Source organism: Macaca fascicularis, chromosome 7 (assembly GCF_037993035.2).
Source record: "Macaca fascicularis isolate 582-1 chromosome 7, T2T-MFA8v1.1".
In the NCBI taxonomy this organism is placed as follows: Eukaryota; Metazoa; Chordata; class Mammalia; order Primates; family Cercopithecidae; genus Macaca; species Macaca fascicularis.
Genome location: NC_088381.1, coordinates 122,819,787 through 122,841,161, shown reverse-complemented (window position 1 = coordinate 122,841,161; position 21,375 = coordinate 122,819,787). Strand labels below are relative to the sequence as shown.

The 21,375-nt window shown below is 38.4% G+C and overlaps 1 protein-coding gene across 9 annotated transcripts in view; it reads left to right on the top strand.

Annotated features, from left to right (window-relative positions):
* Nucleotides 1-21,375, top strand: part of WDHD1 (WD repeat and HMG-box DNA binding protein 1) — an 86,059-nt gene that overhangs the window by 42,093 nt on the left and 22,591 nt on the right. For all 9 annotated transcript variants that reach the window (XR_012415808.1, XM_045396447.3, XM_005561310.5 and 6 more), the window contains 4 exons: nt 103-287; nt 1,912-2,153; nt 4,433-4,570; nt 7,619-7,775. Coding sequence is in view for 8 of the 9 variants with exons in the window: in XM_045396447.3 (XP_045252382.2) it covers nt 103-287; nt 1,912-2,153; nt 4,433-4,570; nt 7,619-7,775 (722 nt within the window). In the remaining variant the exon portion in view is untranslated. The remainder of the gene's footprint in view (nt 1-102; nt 288-1,911; nt 2,154-4,432; nt 4,571-7,618; nt 7,776-21,375) is intronic.

Here is a 21,375-nt window from a genome sequence, read left to right as displayed (position 1 = left end):
ACAGATTTAATTATAATATTTGTTAATTTGTACTACTGTGGCTTACTGATTCTAGGAGCTTCAGTTTTTCTCAGACTTATATTTAATCTTACCTGTTTGTAGGTGTGGAACTCTATTGGAATTATTCGCTGCTATAATGATGAGCAAGACAATGCCATAGATGTGGAGTTCCATGATTTCTCCATACACCATGCAACACACTTATCAAACACTTTGAATTATACAATAGCAGATCTTTCCCACGAAGCTATTTTGTTGGCATGTGAAAGCACTGATGAACTAGCAAGGTAAACTCAAGATTTTTAGGAAGAATTTGGCACTGTTAAACTGTTAGATAAAGTTGTTGAAATTAAAGACAAAAAGTTAATAAAACAAAATTTATTTTTTGTAGTATGAAATTTCAGAAGAGTTTGGTACAAACACCAGCACACCCAAAATACCTCAGAACATATGTCTGTTTTTGCCCTAATGGTTCCCTCATTACACGCTCTAACTACATAGCAAAATGACATGGCATGGTTAGTAATGCAAGAGATGGGATTTTTTTTACATTGTTAAGTGCTTTTTTTTTTTGCTATTGTAAGAGTAATATACATACATTGTAGAGGAAAAAAAAAACAGTATACAGTATAGAAGTTTCAGAAAATGAAAGCTCATCTCAGAATTCTACTCTCAGATATAACTGTTATTAACAATTTGATATGTATCCTTCCAGATTTCTTTCTATTTGAACCTCCCTTATTTTAATTTACTTTATTGAAATGTAATTTATTTACAATAAAATGCACCCATTTGATGAGTTCACAAAGGTGTATATACACATAACCCCTACCACAATCAAATATAGAATGTTCTTTATCACTTGAAAATGTTTTCTTATATCCCTTTGCAGTTAGTTCAACCCTAGCCTTGGCCAACTATTAGTCTAGATATTTGTCATTGTGTCTTTATCACCTGAAATTGTTTTCTTATATCCCTTTGCACTTAATTCAACCCTAGCCTTGGCCAACTGTTAATCTACATTTCTGTCACTATGGATTAGATTTAAAATCTCTCTTCGAGAAAGGAAAAAAAAAAAAAAAACCGGAAAAACAAACCAAAAAATGTACTAGTCACCCGTTTGCTTTTTCTACTTAATGTGTTTTGGATGTTTACATGTTTTGATAAGTAGGTAGGTAAATAAATAGGTAGATAGATGTCAAGAAAAAAATTATGATGGGAAAGCAATGGGTGCAGAATGTTTTTCTTTTTAAAAGAAAAGAAAATATTTTTTCAGCTTTTTGTTAATGAAGAGATTGCCCTCTCTTGATCCCTTCTTCAGCTGATTATAGTACTGATACACTTCATGGATTTTACTCTATCTTCTATGTGACTTGAAATTCGTATCCTTCAGGCTGGGCACGGTGTCTTATGCCTGTAATCCCAGCACTTTCGGAGGCCGAGGCAGACAGATGACCTGAAGTCAAGAGTTTGAGACCAGCCTGACTAACATGGTGAAACTGTGTCTCTACTAAAAATACAAAAATTAACCAGATGTGGTGGCACCCACCTGTAGTCCTAGCTATTTGGGAGGCTGAGGCAAGAGACAGGAGAATTGCTTAAACCCGGGAGTTGGAGGTTGCAGTGAGCAGAAATCATGCCATTGTACTCCAGCCTGAGTGACAGAGCAAAACTCCATTTCATATAATAATAACTTACATATATGTATGTGCAAAGAAAAAAGGCTGGAAAGATAATATATTTCATTTTAAGGGTATTTCATAATTACTTTTTTAAAGCAACTTCTTATGCCGTGTGTAATAGAAAGTAAACTATTTAGTTTTGTAGTTGAATATCATGATTACTTATTTTATATATATCTCTCTCTCTCATATGAAAGTTTGATTGTTTTTGTCTTGTTTTAATTTTTAGCAAGCTTCACTGCCTGCACTTTAGTTCTTGGGATTCAAGCAAAGAGTGGATAATAGACTTGCCTCAGAATGAGGATATCGAAGCCATATGTCTCGGTCAAGGATGGGCTGCTGCCGCAACTAGTGCCCTGCTTCTTCGATTGTTTACTATTGGAGGGGTTCAGAAAGAGGTATTCAGCCTTGCTGGACCTGTGGTGTCAATGGCAGGACATGGAGAACAGCTTTTCATTGTTTATCACAGAGGTAGATTTTTTTCAGTCTTTTATGATTTTACTATGACTTGAAGTAAAATGGAAATCACTTGAGCTTTTTTGCGTTTTTGTTACTCTTTTTGTCTTGGATTATATACTTCCTTTTGAATCAGTGTGATCTTTACATGTAGAGAATTTTGTTGTGTTTACTAGTATCAATAAAAATGAAAATGTTTTCTTAATAGAACTATATTATAGAGAGAATTCCAAGGTGGAATTTGGTTAATTACTTCCATGTCTAAATCTTACCATTTGGCAAGCACGACCAGAGAACTTTCAGCATTGAAATTCCATAAAAATAACTCCTAGTAGGAAGGGCCAAAAAACTCTGAATGTGACACTTTTTAAAAGCTGCTGCCTCCTTTTCCTCCCCTCATGTCTTTCTTCAGTCCCCATCATTATACTAAGACGGTCTTATCAAGGTAACTGATAATCTCTGTGCTTTTTAAAAAAATAATTCCATTGAAAATACCTCTTCTCATGACTTCTGTGACATCATACTTTCAATGTTTTTCCTCACTGGCAACTCCCTTTTTACTTTTTTGTTGTCTCTACCTTTTAGCTGGAGTGTATCCCCTTTTTCTCTACTACTCTCTAGGTCAGGGGTCTTTCAGTCTTTTTGTCTGCTTTGCCACAGTAAGACATAGATTCATAGATTCTGGACCAGGTGTGGTGGCTCACACCTGTAATCTCAGCACTTTGGGAGGCCGAGACGGGAGGGTTACTTGAGCCCAGGAGTTCAAGACCAGCGTGGATAACAATAGCAAGCCACTGTTTCTATTTTAAAAAGAAAAAAAAGAAGAAGAAAAGAAATATATTCTGTATAACTGTTCTATAAATATCTGCAAATGTAACTGAAATAAAAGTCTCATAGACAATGTTTACTCTTTGATTTCAGTTTAAATTTTTTTATTTCATTTTTTTAAATGCTAGTTGCAACTTAAACTTGATTCCATGACTCATAGGTCAAAAAAATGCAGTTTGAGAAACCACCCTGGGGAATTTTATCATAATCCATGGCTTTAAATACATCTCAGTGTCTATGACTTTTAAGTTGATAGCACCAACTCTACCCTCTCCTGTGTCTCCAGACTTACACATCCAGTTACCCACTTGAAATCTATTTAGAGTTTGGACAGACATTTCAGACTTAATTTACTCACAATAAAAAATGATTTTTTTCCTTCCAAACTTGCTTCTTACGTAGTTTCCCCATCTTAGTAAATGGCCTACTAGCAATCTAGTGGCTGAAGCCAAAAATCTGAAAATTATCTTTGATTCTTCTCTTTCCATTTCCCCTGCATCAACTCCAACGGTAAAATTATATCATCATGTCAGTTCTATGGAATAACACATTCTAAATTTGTCTCTTTTCATTTCTTCCGCTAATGCAACCTAGATGTCATCTCTTAGACTGTCATAGTAGTCTCCTAACTAGTCTTTTAGCTTCAATTCTTGCCTTCCACAGTCCATTCTCCACACAGCAGCCTAGGTAATCTTTTAAAAACATAGATCATGCTCCTCTTCTCAAATCTCTCTGACTTTCCTTCACTTTTAGAATCAAACTCAAACTTCTGATAGCTGTCAAGGTGATCTACTGATCCCGTATAATCTGACCTTTGCCTGCCTCTTCAACCTCATGTCTTACCATTGTTTCTCATTACCATGTTCTGGCCATACTGCCTCTTTGTGTTCTTTGAGCCCTCTATTCTTCCTGCCTTAGGACTTTGCATTAGCTGTTCCCTCCATCCACTTTCATGTTCCTTCCCTAATGTTTGCATGGCAGGCTCCAGCTTGCAGTTCATGTCTTAACTTAAACTTTACTTTCTGAGAGGCCACTTCTGACTAACCAGTCTAACAAACCACTCTGACATTCTGTATCACATTATTTTAACTTTTTGATAACTTTTTTTGTTCATTTTGTGTTTTTTAATTTGTCTTCTACCTGAAATTTGAATTTAATGAGAGCAGTGACTTTGTTTATTGCTGTAGCTCTAGGATCTAGGCCAATGCTGGCATGTAGTAAGCTTTCTGTAAATATTTCTTGAGTGAATAAATGCCCACTTATAAGGACTTTATCTGAATAGTCCGTGTAACATCTTACTCTGTTTCTAATACCTGAATGATGCCTCAGTTAGATGGGTTATTCATAAAAAGTAGCGCTAGTCAGTCTAGTAATTTACCACAAAATCAATTCACAGAAAATAATGTAGACTGCATTATAGTTGGATAACCTTTAATGCCTGATTTATATTTACATTTTCTCATTAGGTACAGGATTTGATGGGGATCAGTGCCTTGGAGTTCAACTGCTAGAGCTGGGGAAAAAGAAAAAACAAATTGTGCATGGTGACCCTCTTCCTCTTACAAGGAAATCCTACCTTGCATGGATTGGGTTTTCAGCTGAAGGCAAGATAAATTTGTTTAAAAAAAACAAGTATAATAGAAAGTGTTAAGATATTCTTCAAGAAGAAAATTATTTCATTGTTTTATTCCTAATTTCTTTAAGGATAAATTATCGCTATTTTATATTTTAAATTTCTATTTTAATATGTTGGCAGAATTGGGAACTGCAATCTTTAGGCAAGGTAGCCATTATTTTATGTACTAGATCTTGCTTTTATTTTTATGTTCTTTTGCGAGAGGGTCTGGCTCTGTTGTCCAGGCTGGAGTGCAGTAGAATGATCTCAGCTCACTGCAACCTCCACCTCCTGGGCTCAAGCTATCTTCCTACCTCAGCCTCCTTAGTAGCTGGGACTTCAGGTGTATGCCACCGTGCCCAGCTAATTTTTGTATTTTTTGTAGAGATAGGGTTTTGCCATGTTGTCCAGGCTGGTCTCAAACTCCTAGGCTCAAGTGATCCGCCCACCTTGGCCTCCTAAAGTGCTGGGATTACAGGCGTGAGGAACTGCACCCGGCTAAGATCTCTCTTCATGAGAATTCTCATTAGAAAACTTACAAAGAGGAAAATATATTTTTCTGAAAGTTTATTAAATAGCAAGGAGGTGATACAAATCAATAATAAATTGTGTCTTTTCCAGCAGATCATACACAAAACAGAATTTTCTAGAACTTCACTGTTTATTACAATAACTAGTATGTATGTCTATTGAGCACTTGAAATATGGCTGAGATGTGCTTGTATGTATAAAATACTCTCTGGATTTTGAAGACTTACCATGAAAAAAATATAAAAATCAACAATTTTTTAACATTGATTACCTGTTAAATGATAATATTTGAGATACCTTCAATGAAATAAAATGTATTATTAACATTAATTTCACCTTTTTTCTTTAAAAAAATTTTTTTTTTGGCTGGGCATGATGGCTCATGCCTACAATCCCAGCACTCTGGGAGGCCGAGGCAGCAGGATCACTTGAGCCCAGGAGTTCAAGACCAGACTGGACAATATACTGAGATCCCATCTCTATTTAAATATATATATATATATATATTTTTTTTTTAAGGAATAAATTAGGAGTCTTGCTCTGTTGCCCAGGCTGGAGTGCAATGATGCAATATCAGCTTACTGCAACCTCTGCCTCCTGGGTTCAAGCAGTTCTCCTGCCTCAGCCTTCTGAGTAGCTGGGATTATAGGCTTGCATCACCACACCCGGCTAATTTTTGTATTTTTAATAGAGACAGGGTTTCACCATGCTGGCCAGGCTGGTCTTGAACTCCTGACCTCAGGTGATCCACCTGCCTTGACTTCCTAAAGTGCTGGGATTACAGGCATGAGCCACTACCCCCAGCCTAAATTTTTTCATTTAATTTTTTTGTTGTTCAGATACATGGTATGTAGCCATTTTTCTTTTTTAATGTGGCACTAGGAAATTAAAAATTACACTTTTGGCTCACATGGTATTTATTTTGGATAAGTGCTATTTTAGACCAAATTCTAGAGGCTTATGACAGATGATCTGAAACACACTGAGGAGTACCTTATTTTATTTGTTTTTGTGTTTGCATTTTTTTCTATGCAGAGTCTCACTCTGTCACCCAGGCTGGACTGCAGTGATGCGATCTCAGATCACTACCACCTCTGTCTTCTGGGTTCAAGTGATTCTCATGCCTCAGCCTCCCAAGTAGCTGTGACTACAGGCACGTGCCACCACGCCTGGCTAATTTTGCATTTTTAGTAGAGATGGGATTTCAACATGTTGGCTAGGCTGGTTTCGAACTCCTGGCCTGAGGTAATCCACCTGCCTTGGCCTCTCAAAGTGCTGGGATTACAGGAGTGAGCCACTGCACCTGGCCCAGGAGTACCTTATTTTAAATCACCAGTCAACTCTATCTCATGGGGACTTAGGTATTTCTCTTTTTGGAGATATTCATTCTTCATTTACATTGCTGGAAACTCCACTTTCTGTTTAAAATATCAACCATTTCTAGATGTGTTTTCTGTTTTGATGTTAGTCACTCAGGCTTTAATAATATGAACCATTGATAACTTCCATTTGTATAGATTTTTTTCTCCCAAGTACCAATTAGATCCAGACCCTGAGGAAACTGATGTTTGCAGAGTAAGGGGGGTATGAAGCCACAGATAAGAAAAGGGAGGATCAGGCAATTTGCCACAGATTTCCTGAGTTGGAAGCAGAATAGGTGGAAAACAAGAATGCTTCTGTTTTACTAGGTAAGAATTGCTTACCCAGTAGTTGGGGACAGAATAGTAACAAGGCCAACAAAAAGAAGAGAGAGGAAGAAGAGTACTAAAGATAAATTTCATAAAGATCACCTTGTATCAGGTTTTGATCATTTTTCTAAATATTTCTCAACCGGGAACCTTCTCATTCATGTTTAATATTTTGCTAAAATTGGCTTTAAAATTATTATCGGTCAGGCACAGTGGCTCACGCCTGTAATCCCAGCACTTCGGGAGTCCGAGGCAGGCGGATCACGAGGTCAGGAAATCGAGACCAACTTGGTTAACACGGTGAAACCCTGTCTCTACTAAAAATACAAAAAAAAATTAGCCAGGTGTGGTGGCGGGTGCCTGTACTCCAGCTACTCTGGAGGCTGAGGCAGGAGAATGGCATGAACCCAGGAGGCGGAGCTTGCAGTGAGCCGAGATCATGCCACTGCACTCCAGCCTGGGCAACAGAGCGAGACTCCATCTCGAAAAAAAATAATAATAAATAAATAAATAAATAAATAAAATTATTATTATCTTCCAGCAGGTGGCATAGTTTTCACTGAAACTCAGTTTTTTCACATTATTTGTGTAAATTTTAGTCATATCAAATACAATTTTTTTTCTTTTTTCTGTTAGGTCTTACTCTATATGGTTAATGAAATTTTACAGTAAATAATCTTAGATTATTTGCTTCTGTTTTGTGTTTTGCTTTTGAAAGCAAAGTTGAATCCTTGGTATGTATAATATATTTGAAATAGGGTTTCTTTAACAACATGTAGCTATGTCTCCAAGTGATTTCTTTTTCTGTTGGTGTTTAGGTACCCCTTGTTACGTGGATTCAGAAGGAATTGTTCGAATGCTTAACAGAGGACTTGGTAATACATGGACTCCTGTATGTAATACAAGAGAGCACTGCAAAGGAAAATCTGATCACTACTGGGTGGTTGGTATCCATGAAAATCCCCAGCAACTAAGGTAGGCTATTAAAAGAAGTCTGAAGTTGACTCTTTTTTAAAAGTATTTTGAATTTCTTTTTGTGAGGCTCTTTAAGTGTATTTGTCTTTTATCTTAGTCCAATTATTTGCTTTCTATAGTCACTAAATTAGGAATTTGTTCATATTCACTCTGAAGTTTTCAGTCACTTGCTTTACTTGAAACATGTTGAATGAAATAGAAATAATTAGGGTGACCTTACCATCATTTCAGCCACACAGGGAGAGGAATTCTGGTTAAACATGGCATTTCACCTTTTATTATTGTCTTTTATTTTAATAAAATAATCAATATAAAAGTAAAAATGGAAAATAAAACTGATAAAACTGAATATATATTCAATTGAGAGTTGAAATATATAATGAAGCTGCTTTTTGAGATGTTTTGCTTAATTATTATAATAGGAGGAAGGACTAATAGAATTTTTTTTTTTTGAGACGGAGTCTTGCCCTGTTGCCCAGGCTGGAGTGCAGTGGCATGATCGCGGCTCACTGCAAGCTCCGCCTCCCAGGATCACGCCATTCTCCTGCCTCAGCCTCCCCAGTAGCTGGGATTATAGGCACGCACCACAACGCCTGGTTAATTTTTTTTGTATTTTTAGTAGAGAGGGGGTTTCACTGTGTTAGCCAGGATGGTCTCAATCTCCTGACCTCGTGATCCACCCACCTCAGTCTCCCAAAGTGCTGGAATTACAGGCATGAGCCACCGCACCCAGCCGAATTCTTTTTTTTTTGAGTCTCTGTCACCTAGGCTGGAGTGCAGTGGTGTGATCTCAGTTCACTACAACCTCCACTTCTTGAGTTCAAGCGATTCTTCTACCTCAGCCTCCCCAGTAGCTGAGATTACATAGGCATGTGCCACCATGCCCAGCTAATTTTTGTATTTTTTGTAGAGACAGGATTTCACCATGTTGGCCAGGCTGGTCTTGATCTCTTGACCTCAAGTGATCCACCCAAAGTGTTGGGATTACAGGCGTGAGCCATCACACCTGGCCCTGGACTAATAGTATTTTATGTTGATTCGTGTGCACATTAAAGTTTGGGAAGTACTGCTGCTGGCACATGTAAGAAATAATACATTGGTTGGGCATGGCATGGGATTTCTTTTTGGGGTGATGAAAATGTTCAGAAATTAGTGGTGATAGATGCACAATTCTGTGAATATACAAAAAACCACTGAATTACATACTTTTTTTTTTTTTTTTTTTTGAGACAGAGTCTCACTCTGTCACCCAGGCTAGAGCACAGTGGCCTGATTATGGCTCACTTCAGGCTCACTTCAGCAGTGACATCCTAGGCTCAAGCAATCCTCCCACCTTAGCTTCCCAAGTAGCTGGGACTACAGGCTCGCACCACTACACCCAGCTACTTTTTGTAGAGGCAGGGTTTCACCATGTTGCCTAGGCTGTTCTCAAATTCATGGGCTCAAGGGATCTTCCCGCCTCAGCCTCCCAAAGTGTTGGGATTACAGGCATGAGCCACCGTGCCTGGCTGAATTGTATACTTACCATATGATATGGCTGGTACATTCTCTGTGAATTCAATATGTGAATCATATCTTGACAAAGCTGTTAAAAAGGATGAGGACACTATGTAATGATACAGAAAAATCTACAAGATGTATTAAGAGAAATACCATTTGTGTAAAAGTGGGGAAAGAATAAGAATATGTAATTGTATTTGCTTTACATATGCAAAAGAATTCCTAGAAGAATAAAAAGGAAACTAACAATGATAGTTACCTCACAGAAAGAAACTCAGTGGATAGTATAGGAGACTTTTCTCTGTATTCATTTTTATACTTTTTAAGCATGTAAATTGAGCATGTAACTTTGAATTACTAGTTCAAAAGTTAAATAAATTGAATTTTTAAACAAAGCAGCAATTCAATAAACTAAATCAGATAAGGCCAGAAGTTCAAGAAGACTTGTTTTTTTTTTTAATTAATTAATTAATTTATTTATTTTTTATTATGCTTTAAGTTCTAGGGTACATGTGCACAACGTGCAGGTTTGTTACATATGTATACATGTGCCATGTTGGCGTGCTGCACCCACGAAAGACTTCTTAATTTGGCTACATGGAGGTTAACGGTGACTCTGATACAAAGTGATAAAATGTTAAATTCCAGATTGGGGTGGGCATGGGAGGTACAGAAATGAAAGTAGAATATGTGGATAACTCTTATCAAGAAATTTGACTATTGGGCCAGGCGAGGTGGCTCACGCCTGTAATCCCAACACTTTGGGAGCCCAAGGCGGGAGGAGTTCGAGACTAGCCTGGGCAACATAGTGAGACCCAGTTTCTACAAAAAATGTTTTTTTAATTACCCAGGCATGATGGCACACGCCTATAGTCTCTGTTACTTGAGAGGCTGAGAGGGGAGGATCACTTGAGCCCAGGAGGTTTGAGGTTACAGTGAGCCATGATCACGCCTCTGCACTCCTGCCTAGGCGACAGAGAACCTATCTCAAAAAAAAAAAAAGGAACTTTGGCGTGAAGAGAAGCAAAGATTTGGGGTGGCACCTAAGGGAGGATAAAAAGTCTTTGAAGAGATTTTTTAGCTTAGGTGGCTCTACAGCGTTTTTGTAATCTTTTGGCAATGAATTTAGTAAAGAAGATAAGATTGGCAATTTAAAAGAAGGATCCAATGAAAGGAATGAAATCTTTTTTTTTTTTTTTTTTTTTTTTGAGACGGAGTGTTGCTCTGTCACCCAGGCTGGAGTGCAGTGGCCGGATCTCAGCTCACTGCAGCCTCCGCCTCCCGGGTTCACGCCATTCTCCTGCCTCAGCCTCCCGAGTAGCTGGGACTACAGGCGCCCGCCACCTCGCCCGGCTAGTTTTTTGTATTTTTTAGTAGAGACGGGGTTTCACCGTGTTAGCCAGGATGGTCTCGATCTCCAGACCTTGTGATCCGCCCGCCTCGGCCTCCCAAAGTGCTGGGATTACAGGCTTGAGCCACCGCGCCCGGCCAGGAATGAAATCTTAAAAAGAAAAAAAAGTAGTAGTTTTTAGATGAGCTGTCTAAAATAGGAAAATAGACATTTTATCAGTTGTGGAAGGGAAAAAAAGAGGCACAAATGCAGATAGATTTGGTAGCTGAAAGGTAACAAATTCCTATCTTCTGTTTTTGGCTTCTGTTTTGTTGGCAGATCATGGAGCAGAAGCAGAATTCAGTTATTTCTAGAGACAGTGGTTGGCATTGTGGGATGTTTGAGAAGAAAAGACATATAGTCTCAGAGAATGCAGAATTGAATTAGTAGAGAACTACAGAGGAATTGCTGGTTATTTCTGTGTGTTTTGCCTTTATAGTTGTAATCACTGAATATTACATTCTAAAATTGACATATTTAGTATTAGAAGATGTATATTCATTAACTTCTTTTTTTCTTTTTATTTTAGAGCCAGGGTGTCACTGGCTCTACGATTGCAGTGGTTGAGTCATAGCTCACTGCAGCCTTGAACTCCTGGGCTCAAGTGATCCTCGCACCTCAGTCTCCTGAGTAGGTGGAGCTACAGGCACAGGCTACCACACCTGGCTAATTTTTAAAAATACTTTGTAAAGATGAGGTCTCACCATCTTGCCCAGATTGATCTCAAATTCCTGGCCTCAACTGACCGTCTTGCATCAGCCTTCCAAAGTGCTGGGATTATAGGTATAAGCCTTGTGCCAAGCCACATCCACTATTTTTAATAGTTCTTATAGTGTAGGTTGTTCTCAGGGATTTCTTGCAAGTCCGTTTTCAGGAATCTAATTAGTTTAGTAATTTGAATTAAAGAATTCACAGTCTGTCTTAATAGTAGGTTAAGGTTTGAACCTATGAGGATTTTTACTATTCTGCCTAATGCTTATTCAAGTAAGATTATTCATTTTGTTAGTGAATGTCATTATCTTAAGGAGGTATATGAAATTATTTATTTGCAATATATGAAATTAGTCATCTGCAATGAATAATTTTGCTTTTTCATTTAATTTAATATTACAAATATTTCATCAGTTGCAGTTTTCACATCCTTAGTAATTTATCCAGCTGGCTTTTTTTTCTTATATGCTTTTTTTTTTTTTCCGCACAACCCTTTGGGACACATTTTTTACCTGCTTTTTATTTAAGATTTGTAAAGAATTTTAACTTGTTAAAAACTACGATAATTACAGCTAGTAACAAACTGTTATATTCAATGATGGGTAAAGAAATAATGGACTCTAAATTACAGCTTTTAGATTTAGAAGGATTTTAGAACCCATCTCTACTAGTAGCTCCTGACATTTTCAAATATAAGAGCCCCTTTTGTTTATTTATTTAGAAACAGGATCTCCCTACGTTATCCAGGCTGGACTTGAACAAGAGTCCTTTTTAAATGTTGAACAATTCATGCCTGCAAATGATAGTAGCTCTAGTAACTCTACATTTAGTATCAGCTAATAAATAATATTTCTTTATTGAGACAGTCTTGCTATGTTCCCTAGGCTTTTCTTGAACTAACCTCGAGTGATCCTCCCACCTTGGCCTCCCAAAGTGCTGGGATTACAGGCATGATAACGTAAGCTTCTGTAGACCTAAAAATTTTATTTTAATATAAAATTGTATTTACAAATCACATTATCTGCATACATGTGAATATTTTAGTATGTAAAGTGGAAACTAGTTTTGTATTTGGTCTACAGACAATTCATGGTGCTTGTGTGCATTCCTAGACCCTTTATAATAGCTCAGCAGCCCTACAGGAATAAAAGAATGGGAAGTACCAAGTTCTTTTGGTCTATTTGCTGCCTCTCTTCACCCTCAGCACTTCTCTCCAGTTTTTACATATGAGAAAACTATGGTCCAAAAAGATTAAAGTAATTTGGTAGAGAGTACACATCTATTTATTGGCAAAAAAAAAAAAAAAAGCTTATTTTTTTGTATTAAAATATAGGAACAAAGGGAGTTAGTTGATAAGTAGATTGAAAGAATAAATACTCCTGTAAAGACCAACTTGTAGAATAATTGAATTACTGAGGGGAATCTTACACAGGCATTTGAAGCACTGAGAAGATTAAAAAGTCCTGTTGATAGAAATGTATTTATTTGTATATTATGTGATAAATTGATAACTGCAGAATGTTTTTATATTTTCCTGGCTTTATTCTGGAATAATAAACTTGAATAAGAATATTTTTCTTTCTTTTTTTGGTAGAACATTTATTTATTTATTTATTATTTTTTGGTATTTAGCCTTAAATATTTTTCAAAGATTGGAAGCCACACTTCTCAGTATGGCTTACTGTACTTTTCACACCAGTTTTGCTGATATGTAGGCATATTTAGAGATGATTTACTTCCTTTTTGTGGATATTGGTACATGGAAGTTCAGGGAATAAAATTCTGCAATCACTTTTTAGTAGCCTGCTGTTGTTTAAAGAAACTTACTTATTCTGGCTAGCAAGAAATTCATCTTTGGCCAGGCTTCGTGGCTCACAGCTGTAATCCCAACACACTGGGAGGCCAAAGCAGAGGGATCACTTGAGGCCAGGAATTTGAGACTAGCCTGGGCAACATAGAGAGACCCTGCCAGGCATGGTGGTACATGCCTATAGTCCCAGCTGCTCGGGAGGCTGAGGTAAGGGTATGACTTGAACCCAGGAGTTCAAGGTTATACAGCCCCTGCACCCCAACCTGTGTGACATAAGGAGACCTGGTCTCTAAAATAAAAAAGAAATAAATTCATCTTCGTATTTATTTGCATTTTTAATGCTTCTGTTTGCTCTCATTGTTTGTTTTAAAGATAGTGAATCACATGCTTCTCTGTAAAGGCAATGTGGCCTAGTGGTCCAGAGCTCGAGCTTTCAAGTCACACTGCCTGCTTGTGGTATCCTGGCTGAAATCCTCGCTCAGTAGCCCTGGTGTATTATTTACACTTTAAACCCTCTGTGCCACTGTTTCCTCATCTCTAAAATCAGAGTGTACTCATTTCACAGAATTTCTGTGAAGATCAAGTGACTTAGTGATACCTCTTTCTTTATTCTTTTAACTTTAAATGCATTTTCTAACCCAACTCAGTAGTATTTATGCTTTCTTTTTGTTCAGAGATCCTTTAAAAGAGAGTACATTTTGTGAAAAATAATTTTTAAAATTTCATTTGAGAGCCTGCCTCAGTGGTGCACACCTGAATCCCAGCTACTTAAAAGACACGGGTGGCCGGGCGCGGTGGCTCAAGCCTGTAATCCCAGCACTTTGGGAGGCCGAGGCGGGCGGATCACAAGGTCAGGAGATCGAGACCACAGTGAAACCCCGTCTCTACTAAAAATACAAAAAATTAGCCGGGTGCGGTGGCGGGCGCCTGTAGTCCCAGCTACTCAGGAGGCTGAGGCAGGAGAATGGCGGGAACCCGGGAGGCGGAGCTTGCAGTGAGCCGAGATCGCGCCACTGCACTCCAGCCTGGGCAACAGCGTGAGACTCCGTCTCAAAAAAAAAAAAAAAAAAAAAAAAAAAAAAAAAAAAAAGACACGGGCAGGAGGATCACTTGAGTCCAGAAGTTTGCAGACAGCCTGGGCAACAGCAAAACCCTGTCTGTCAATATAAAATTTTCCTATTTTCCTTTAATTATGAATATGAGCCTGGGTGCGGTGACTCGCACCTGTAATCCCAGCACCTTGGGAGGGCAAGGCAGACAGATCACCTGAGGTCAGGAGTTCGAGACTAGCCTGGCCAACATGGTGAAACCCTGTCACTACTAAAATTACAAAAATTAGCCAGGCATGGTGGCAGATGCCTGTAATCCCAGCTACTTGGGAGGCTGAGGCAAGAGAATCGCTTCAACTCAGGAGGTGGAGGTTGCAGTGAGCCAAGTTTGCGTCACTGTACTCCAGCCTGGGCAACAGAGCGAAACTCTGTCTCAAAAAAAAAAAAAAAATTATGAATATGAGAAATTACTGATCTGTATTGGTGCCATCCCTACCCCCTTTTGAATTGAACTTCAGTTTACCAAGTATTGTTTCTTCTAAAGGTTTTTTCATGACGCTACTGGTTAATACATAACTGAGAGTTAATAAATTTTGCTGTGTTACAGTCTAATTTGCTCTCTACCAACAAAGACCTTTCTTTTTATGTTTAGTTTTTCTTTTTATGTTTAGAGTTATTTAATGTGCTTGAAAACTAGACTTTTTTCCTAGTTGCGTTCACTGAATTAGCATTTATTACAGTACCGACTAGATGTGCTATACCACACAAAGATAAATGAGGCTGTGGCCTGGAAGAGGTAGGCTTGTAAAGTCATTATGCTACTCCCAAATAAGTGATTTAAAAGAGATGTGAGCAAAGTTCCCTCAAATGCAGAAGAGAGTTCTGTCCAACAGAGAAGAAAAAACAAAACTTGCTGGCTGGGGCAAGATTAATTTGGACACTGGACCTAGTTTTCTCCAGTTTAGCATTTTTTAATTCAATTTAATTTAATTTTCTTTTCTTTTTTCCAGACAGAGTCTCATTCTGTTGCCCAGGCTAGGGTGCAGTGGTACAATCTCAGCTCACTGCAACCTCCACTTCCCGGGTTCAAGTGATTCTCGTGCCTCAGCCTCCCAAGTAGCTGGGATTACAGGCGTGTGCCACCATGCCCAGCTAATTTTTTGTATTTTTAGTAGAGACAGCGTTTTGCCAGGTTGCCCAGTCTCGATCTCCAGAGCTCAGGTGATCTGCCGGCCTTGGCTCTCAAAGTGCTGGGATATTACAGGTGTGAGCCACCACACCTGATTATTTTGGCATTTTTAACCTCTTTCTTTAATTAAAAAATGGGTCTTGTGGTCAATTTGAAAACAAACTGAAGTAATTTTTTTTTTTTTTTTTTGAGACAGAAGTTGCAGGGGGCTACAGTCACACCACTGCACTCCAGTCTGGGCAACTTCTGCCTCCTGGGCTCAAGCGATCCTCCATCCTCAGCCTTCCTTCCGAGTAACTAAAGCTACAGGTGCATGCTGCCATGCCTAGCAAATTTTTTGTATTTTCTGTAGAGACAAGGTTTTACTGTGTTGCCCAAGCTGGTCTTGAGCTTCTGAGCTCAAGCAATCTGCCTACCGCAGCCTCCCTATGTACTGGGATTACAAGCATGAGCCACTGTGCCCAGCCACTTTTGTAAACCAGGTTGGTTTTTCTTAGTAAACCAGGTTTTTTGTTTGTTTGTTTGTTTTGTTTTTTTTTTTAACATTCCTCTTCCAGATGGTTTATGCACATAGTTTCCAGGAAACTCCGGTCGAATTCCAAAACCCACCAAATTAGCAGTTTAAGTGTATTTGTTTTTCCCTTGAATTCTTCTATGGCGGGGATATTTAACAGAGAAAACATCTTTTTAGTTCAAGTCTTTAAAGCTAAGGAAAGGATAAAAAAATGCAGACTGGTGCTCTGCTTTGTTGTAAATGTGGCTTAGAAAGTAACTGTTAATAAAATCCTACTCAATATTTCCTTTTTCTTTGTGATAATTGCTTACTATGTGTAAATCAATAAAGTGAGCTGTAAAATGTTTTTAAACATGTAAACATTTAAACATGTAAAATGATATTTTAGAAAAAAATGTTTAGGCAATTAACATTACTCCCAGTGTTCCTTCTAATTTTGTTAATGTACATATATATGTACTTGGACTCATCTTTTGTGAACGTACGTGCTCTTTTTCATTTTGCATGACTAGTAAAGTAGTGATTCTTGTAAATAGAGATTTATGACAGAATTGCCACAAGATTATTTGAAATTTGAGGTATACGCACTGCCACCTCATACTGTGTGGTGAAAACTAGATTTTTTATAAAATCATAAAAGGAGAGAAGGAAGAAAGAAATGAGATTGTATGTTCAAAAAAAATTGGAACTCTAAAAACATTTGTATTTTTATTGTATAGTCAGAAAAAAAAGAAGGGAAGGTATTTGAATCTCACAAGAAAGGGGCCTGAGTAGTTTGAAAAAGAATACTAGATATTGTCACTTACTTGTTTTCTAATTACTCTAGTGGGCATTTGATAATACTGGAAGATATTTATAAAATTTTTAAGCCCAAGGGTCTAGCTTCTACTTAGTATCTCCCTTCAAGAATGTCCTGATTAAAAGGCTATACTATAAATTAAGTGGATGACTATTAGTAAGCATTCAACAAGAGATTTCGTCTTTTTAAATGACTTTATGAAAATATAAAATTTGCCAGTGGTATTTATAGTGTGCAGTCATGGTTTTCCAGTGCTTTTCTAATAAATAAATTGGAGTACATAAGTTGAAAGAGTTCTATATATGTAAATCATTCTGTGATTAATGAAAGTTTTTTAATCAGTTGCAAGAGTACTACTCATGATGGGTGTGTTTGAATGCCTTATATAGCCTACTCAGAACAGGTTTAGACAGTCCTTACCCATTGACCTATTACCATATAAGGCAACCTTTCATTTATCAGAGTAGATATAGATTATAGTCTTTCTAATGATAGTGGATGTTCTGCTTCACTCTGACCAATGTCTAATAAACACTTAACCTGTATTAGGCATTTCACCATCTTTCTTTGTTTTTTGGAATGGAGTTTTGCTGTGTTGCCCAGGCTGGTCTCCTGGCTTAAGCAATATCCTTCTGTCTCAGCCTCCTGAATAGCTGGGACTACAGGTGCCCACTACCATGCCTGACTTTTTTCTCTTTTTTGACAACTTATACCAACAGTACTAAGAATTCTCAACTGATGAATGTGAGTATGCTTCATTGTCTTTTTTTTTTTTTTTTTTGGTGACAGTCTTGCTCTGTTGCCCAGGTTGGAGTGCAGTAGTGCAGTTTCCCAGGTTCAAGAGATTCTGGTGCTTCACCCTCCCGAGTAGCTGGGATTACAGGCGTTCACCACCACACCCAGCTAATTTTTGTATTTTTAGTAGAGATGGATTTTTGCCATGTTGGCCAGGCTGGTCTCAAGCTGGCCTCAAATGATCTGCCTGCCTTACCCCCCAAAGTGCTGGGATTACAGACATGCACCACCATACCTGGCCAACTTTTTTTTTTTTTTTTTTTTTTTTTTTTTGAGACTGAGTCTCTCTCTGTCACCCAGGCTGGAGTGCAGTGGCGCGATCTCGGCTCAATGCAAGCTCCGCCTCCCAGGTTCACGCCGTTCTCCTGCCTCAGCTTCTCAAGTAGCTGGTACTATAGGCGCCCACCACCACGCCCGGCTAATTTTTTTGTTATATTTTTAGTAGAGATGGGGTTTCACTGTGTTAGCCAGAATGGTCTCCATCTCCTGACTTTGTGATCCGCCCGCCTCAGCCTCCCAAAGTACTGGGATTACAGGCGTGAGCCACCATGCCTGGCCAACATTTTTTAAAAATTTTAACTTTTATTTTAGATTCATGGGGTGCATGTGCAGGTTTGTGACAAGGGTATATTGCATGATGCTGAGGTCTGGGGTACAATTGAAGCTGTCATTCAGGTAGTGAGTATAGTACCCAATAGGTAGTTTTTCATCCCTTGCCACCCTCCCTCTCTCCCCTCCTTATAGTCCATGGTATCTGTTTTTTTGGTCTTTATGTCCATGTGTACCCAGTGTTTAGCTCCCACTTGTAAGTGAGAACATGCAGGATATAGTTTTCTGTTTCTGCATTAATTTGATTAGGATAATGGCCTCCAGCTGCATCCATGTTGCTGCAAAGTACGTAATCTTACTTTTTTAAGTAAAACCTGTGTGGCGGCATCCATGGTGTGTTGTGTACCACATTTTCTTTATCCAGCCTACTCTTGATGGGCGCATAGGTTGATTCCATGTCTTTGCTATTGTGAATAGTGCTTCAGTGAACATACGAGTGCATGTGTCTTTTTGGTAGAATGATTTATTTTCCTTTGGATATATATTCAATAACGGGATTGCTGGATCAGATGGTAATTCTATTTTTAGTTCTTTCAGAAATCTCCAAAGTGGTTTCCACAGTGGCTGAACTAATTTACATCCCCACCACAATGTTTAAGCTTTTCCTCTTCTGACTTTTTTTTTTTCCCCACATTTTTTTGAGACAGGGTCTCGCTCTGTTGCCCAGGCTGAAGTGGAATAGCACAAACATAGCTCACTGTAACCTTGAATTTTTGGGCTCAGTGATCCTCCCACCTCAGCCTCCTGAGTAGGTAGGACTACAGACACATGCCACCACGTCTGGCTAATTATTTTTTCCATAGAGATAGCGTCTTGCTATATTGCCCAGGCTGGTCTCAAACTCCTACAGTCCTCCCACCTCAGGCTCCCCAAAGTGTTGGGATTATAGGCTTGAGTCACCATGCCCAGCCTCGACTTTTTAGTAACCATTCTTACTGGTGTGAGATGGTGTAACTCATTGCGGTTTTTTATTTTGTTTGTTTTTTGAGGCAGGGTCTCACTCTGTCACCTAAGCTGGAGTACAGTGGTACAATTACCGCTCACTGCCGCCTCAGCCTCCCAGGCTCAAGGGATCCTTCCATCTCAGCCTCTTGAGTAGCTGGGACTACAGGTGTGCGTCACCATGCCTGGCTAATTTTTGTATTTTTTGTAGAGATAGGGTCTTGCCATGTTGCCCAGGCTGTTCTGAAACTACTGGGTTCAAGTGATCCACCTGCCTCAGCCTCCCGAAGTTCTGGGATTATGGGTGTGACCCACCATTCCCAGCCTTGTATGTCTTCTTTTGAAGTGTCTGTTCATGTCCTTTGCCCACTTTTTAATGGGGATATTTGTTTTTTTGCTGTTGATTTTTTTTTTTTAAGTTCCTTATAGACTCTGGATATCAGATCTTTGTTGGATGCATAGCTTGCGAATATTTTCTTAACATTCTTTTTTTTTTTTTTTTTTTTGAGGCATAGTCTCACTCTGTCACCCAAGCTACAGTGCAGTGGTGTGATCATGGCTCACTGTAGCCTCAACTTTCTGGGCTCAGTGATCCTCCCACTTCAGGATCTGCAAATGTCTTTCCGTTTGGTTGTGTCATCTATGATTTCTTTCAACAGTGTTTTGTAGTTCTTGTAGAGATCTTTCACTTCCTTGGTTGGATATATCCTAGGTATTTTGTGTGTGTGCATATGGCTATTATAAATGGGATTGTGCAGGACTACAGGCACATGCCACCACACCTGGCTAATTTTTAAATGTTTTTGTAGAGACAGGTCTCCCTTTGTTGCCCAGGCTGGTCTCAAACTCCTGGGCTCAAGTAATCCTCCTGCCTTGGCCTCCCAAGGTGCCGGGATTACAGATGTGAGCCAGTGCACCCGACCTGTTTACTCTTGGTAGTTTCGTTTGCTGTGCAGAAGCTCTGTAGCTTAATTAGGTCCCACTTGTCAGTTTTTGTTTTTGTTGCAATTGCTTTTGAGGACTTAGTCATGAAATATTTACCAAGGCCAATATCCTGAAGGGTATTTGCTAAGGTTTCTTTTGGGATTTTTATAGTCTTAGGTCTTACATTTAAGTGTTTAATCCATCTTGAGTTAATTTTTGCATATGGTGATAGGTAAGGGTCCAGTTTCATTCTGCATGTGGATAGCCAGTTACCTCAGCACAATTTATTGAGTAGGGATTCGTTTCCCAGTTGCTTATTTTTGTCAGCTTTCTCAAAGATCAATCAGTTGGTTGTAGGTGTGTGGCTTTATTTCTGGGTTCCCTATTCTGTTCAATTGGTCTGTGTTTCTGTTTGTGCACAAGTGCCATGTTCCTTTTCTCCAGCCTTGAAGTACAGTTTGATGTTGATGTTGGGTAATGTGATGCCTCCAGTTTTGTTCTTTTTGTTTTAGATAGCTTTGGCTATTTGGGCTCTTTTTTGGTTCCATATGAATTTTAGAATAGTTTTTTCTAATTCTGTGAAAAATGACATTGATAATTTGATAGGAATAGTGTTGAATCTATAGATTGCTTTGGAGAGTATAGTTTCTTTTCTTTTCTTTTCTTTTCTTGGTGCTGGGACTTCGATGCGAACCAAGGTTGCTGCAGACACGGTATGGTCATTTTAATGATATTGATTCTTCTAATCCATGAGCATGGAATGTGTTTCCATTTGTTTGTGTTATCCGTGATTTCTTTCAACAGTGTTTTGTAGTTCTTGTAGAGATCTTTCACCTCCTTGGTTAGATATATTCCTAGGTATTTTATGTATGTGTATGACTATTGTAAATGGGATTGCATACTTGATTTTACTCTCAGCTCGAACATTATTGGTGTATAAAAATGCTACTGATTTTTGTATATTGATTTTGTATCCTGAAACTTTACCAAAGTCTTACCTTTAGCAATTCTATAGAGTCATATAGTCAGCAGAGAGATAATTTGACTTCTTTTCCTATTTTGTTGTCTTACTTGATTGTTCTGGCTAAGATTTTCGGTACTCTGTTGAATATGAGTGAAAAGAGCAGTCATCCTTGTCTTATTCCAGTTCTTAAGGGCAATGCTTCCAGCTTTTGCCCATTCATATGATGTTGTCTGTGGGTTTGCCATAGATGGCTCTTATTATTTTGAGTTATGTTCCTTCCATGCCTAGTTTGTTGAAGGTCTTTATTATGAAAGGATGTTGAATTTTATTGAAAGCTTTTTCTGCATCTATTGAGATGATCATGTGGTTTTTGTTTTTAATTCTGTTGATGTAGTGAATTGTGT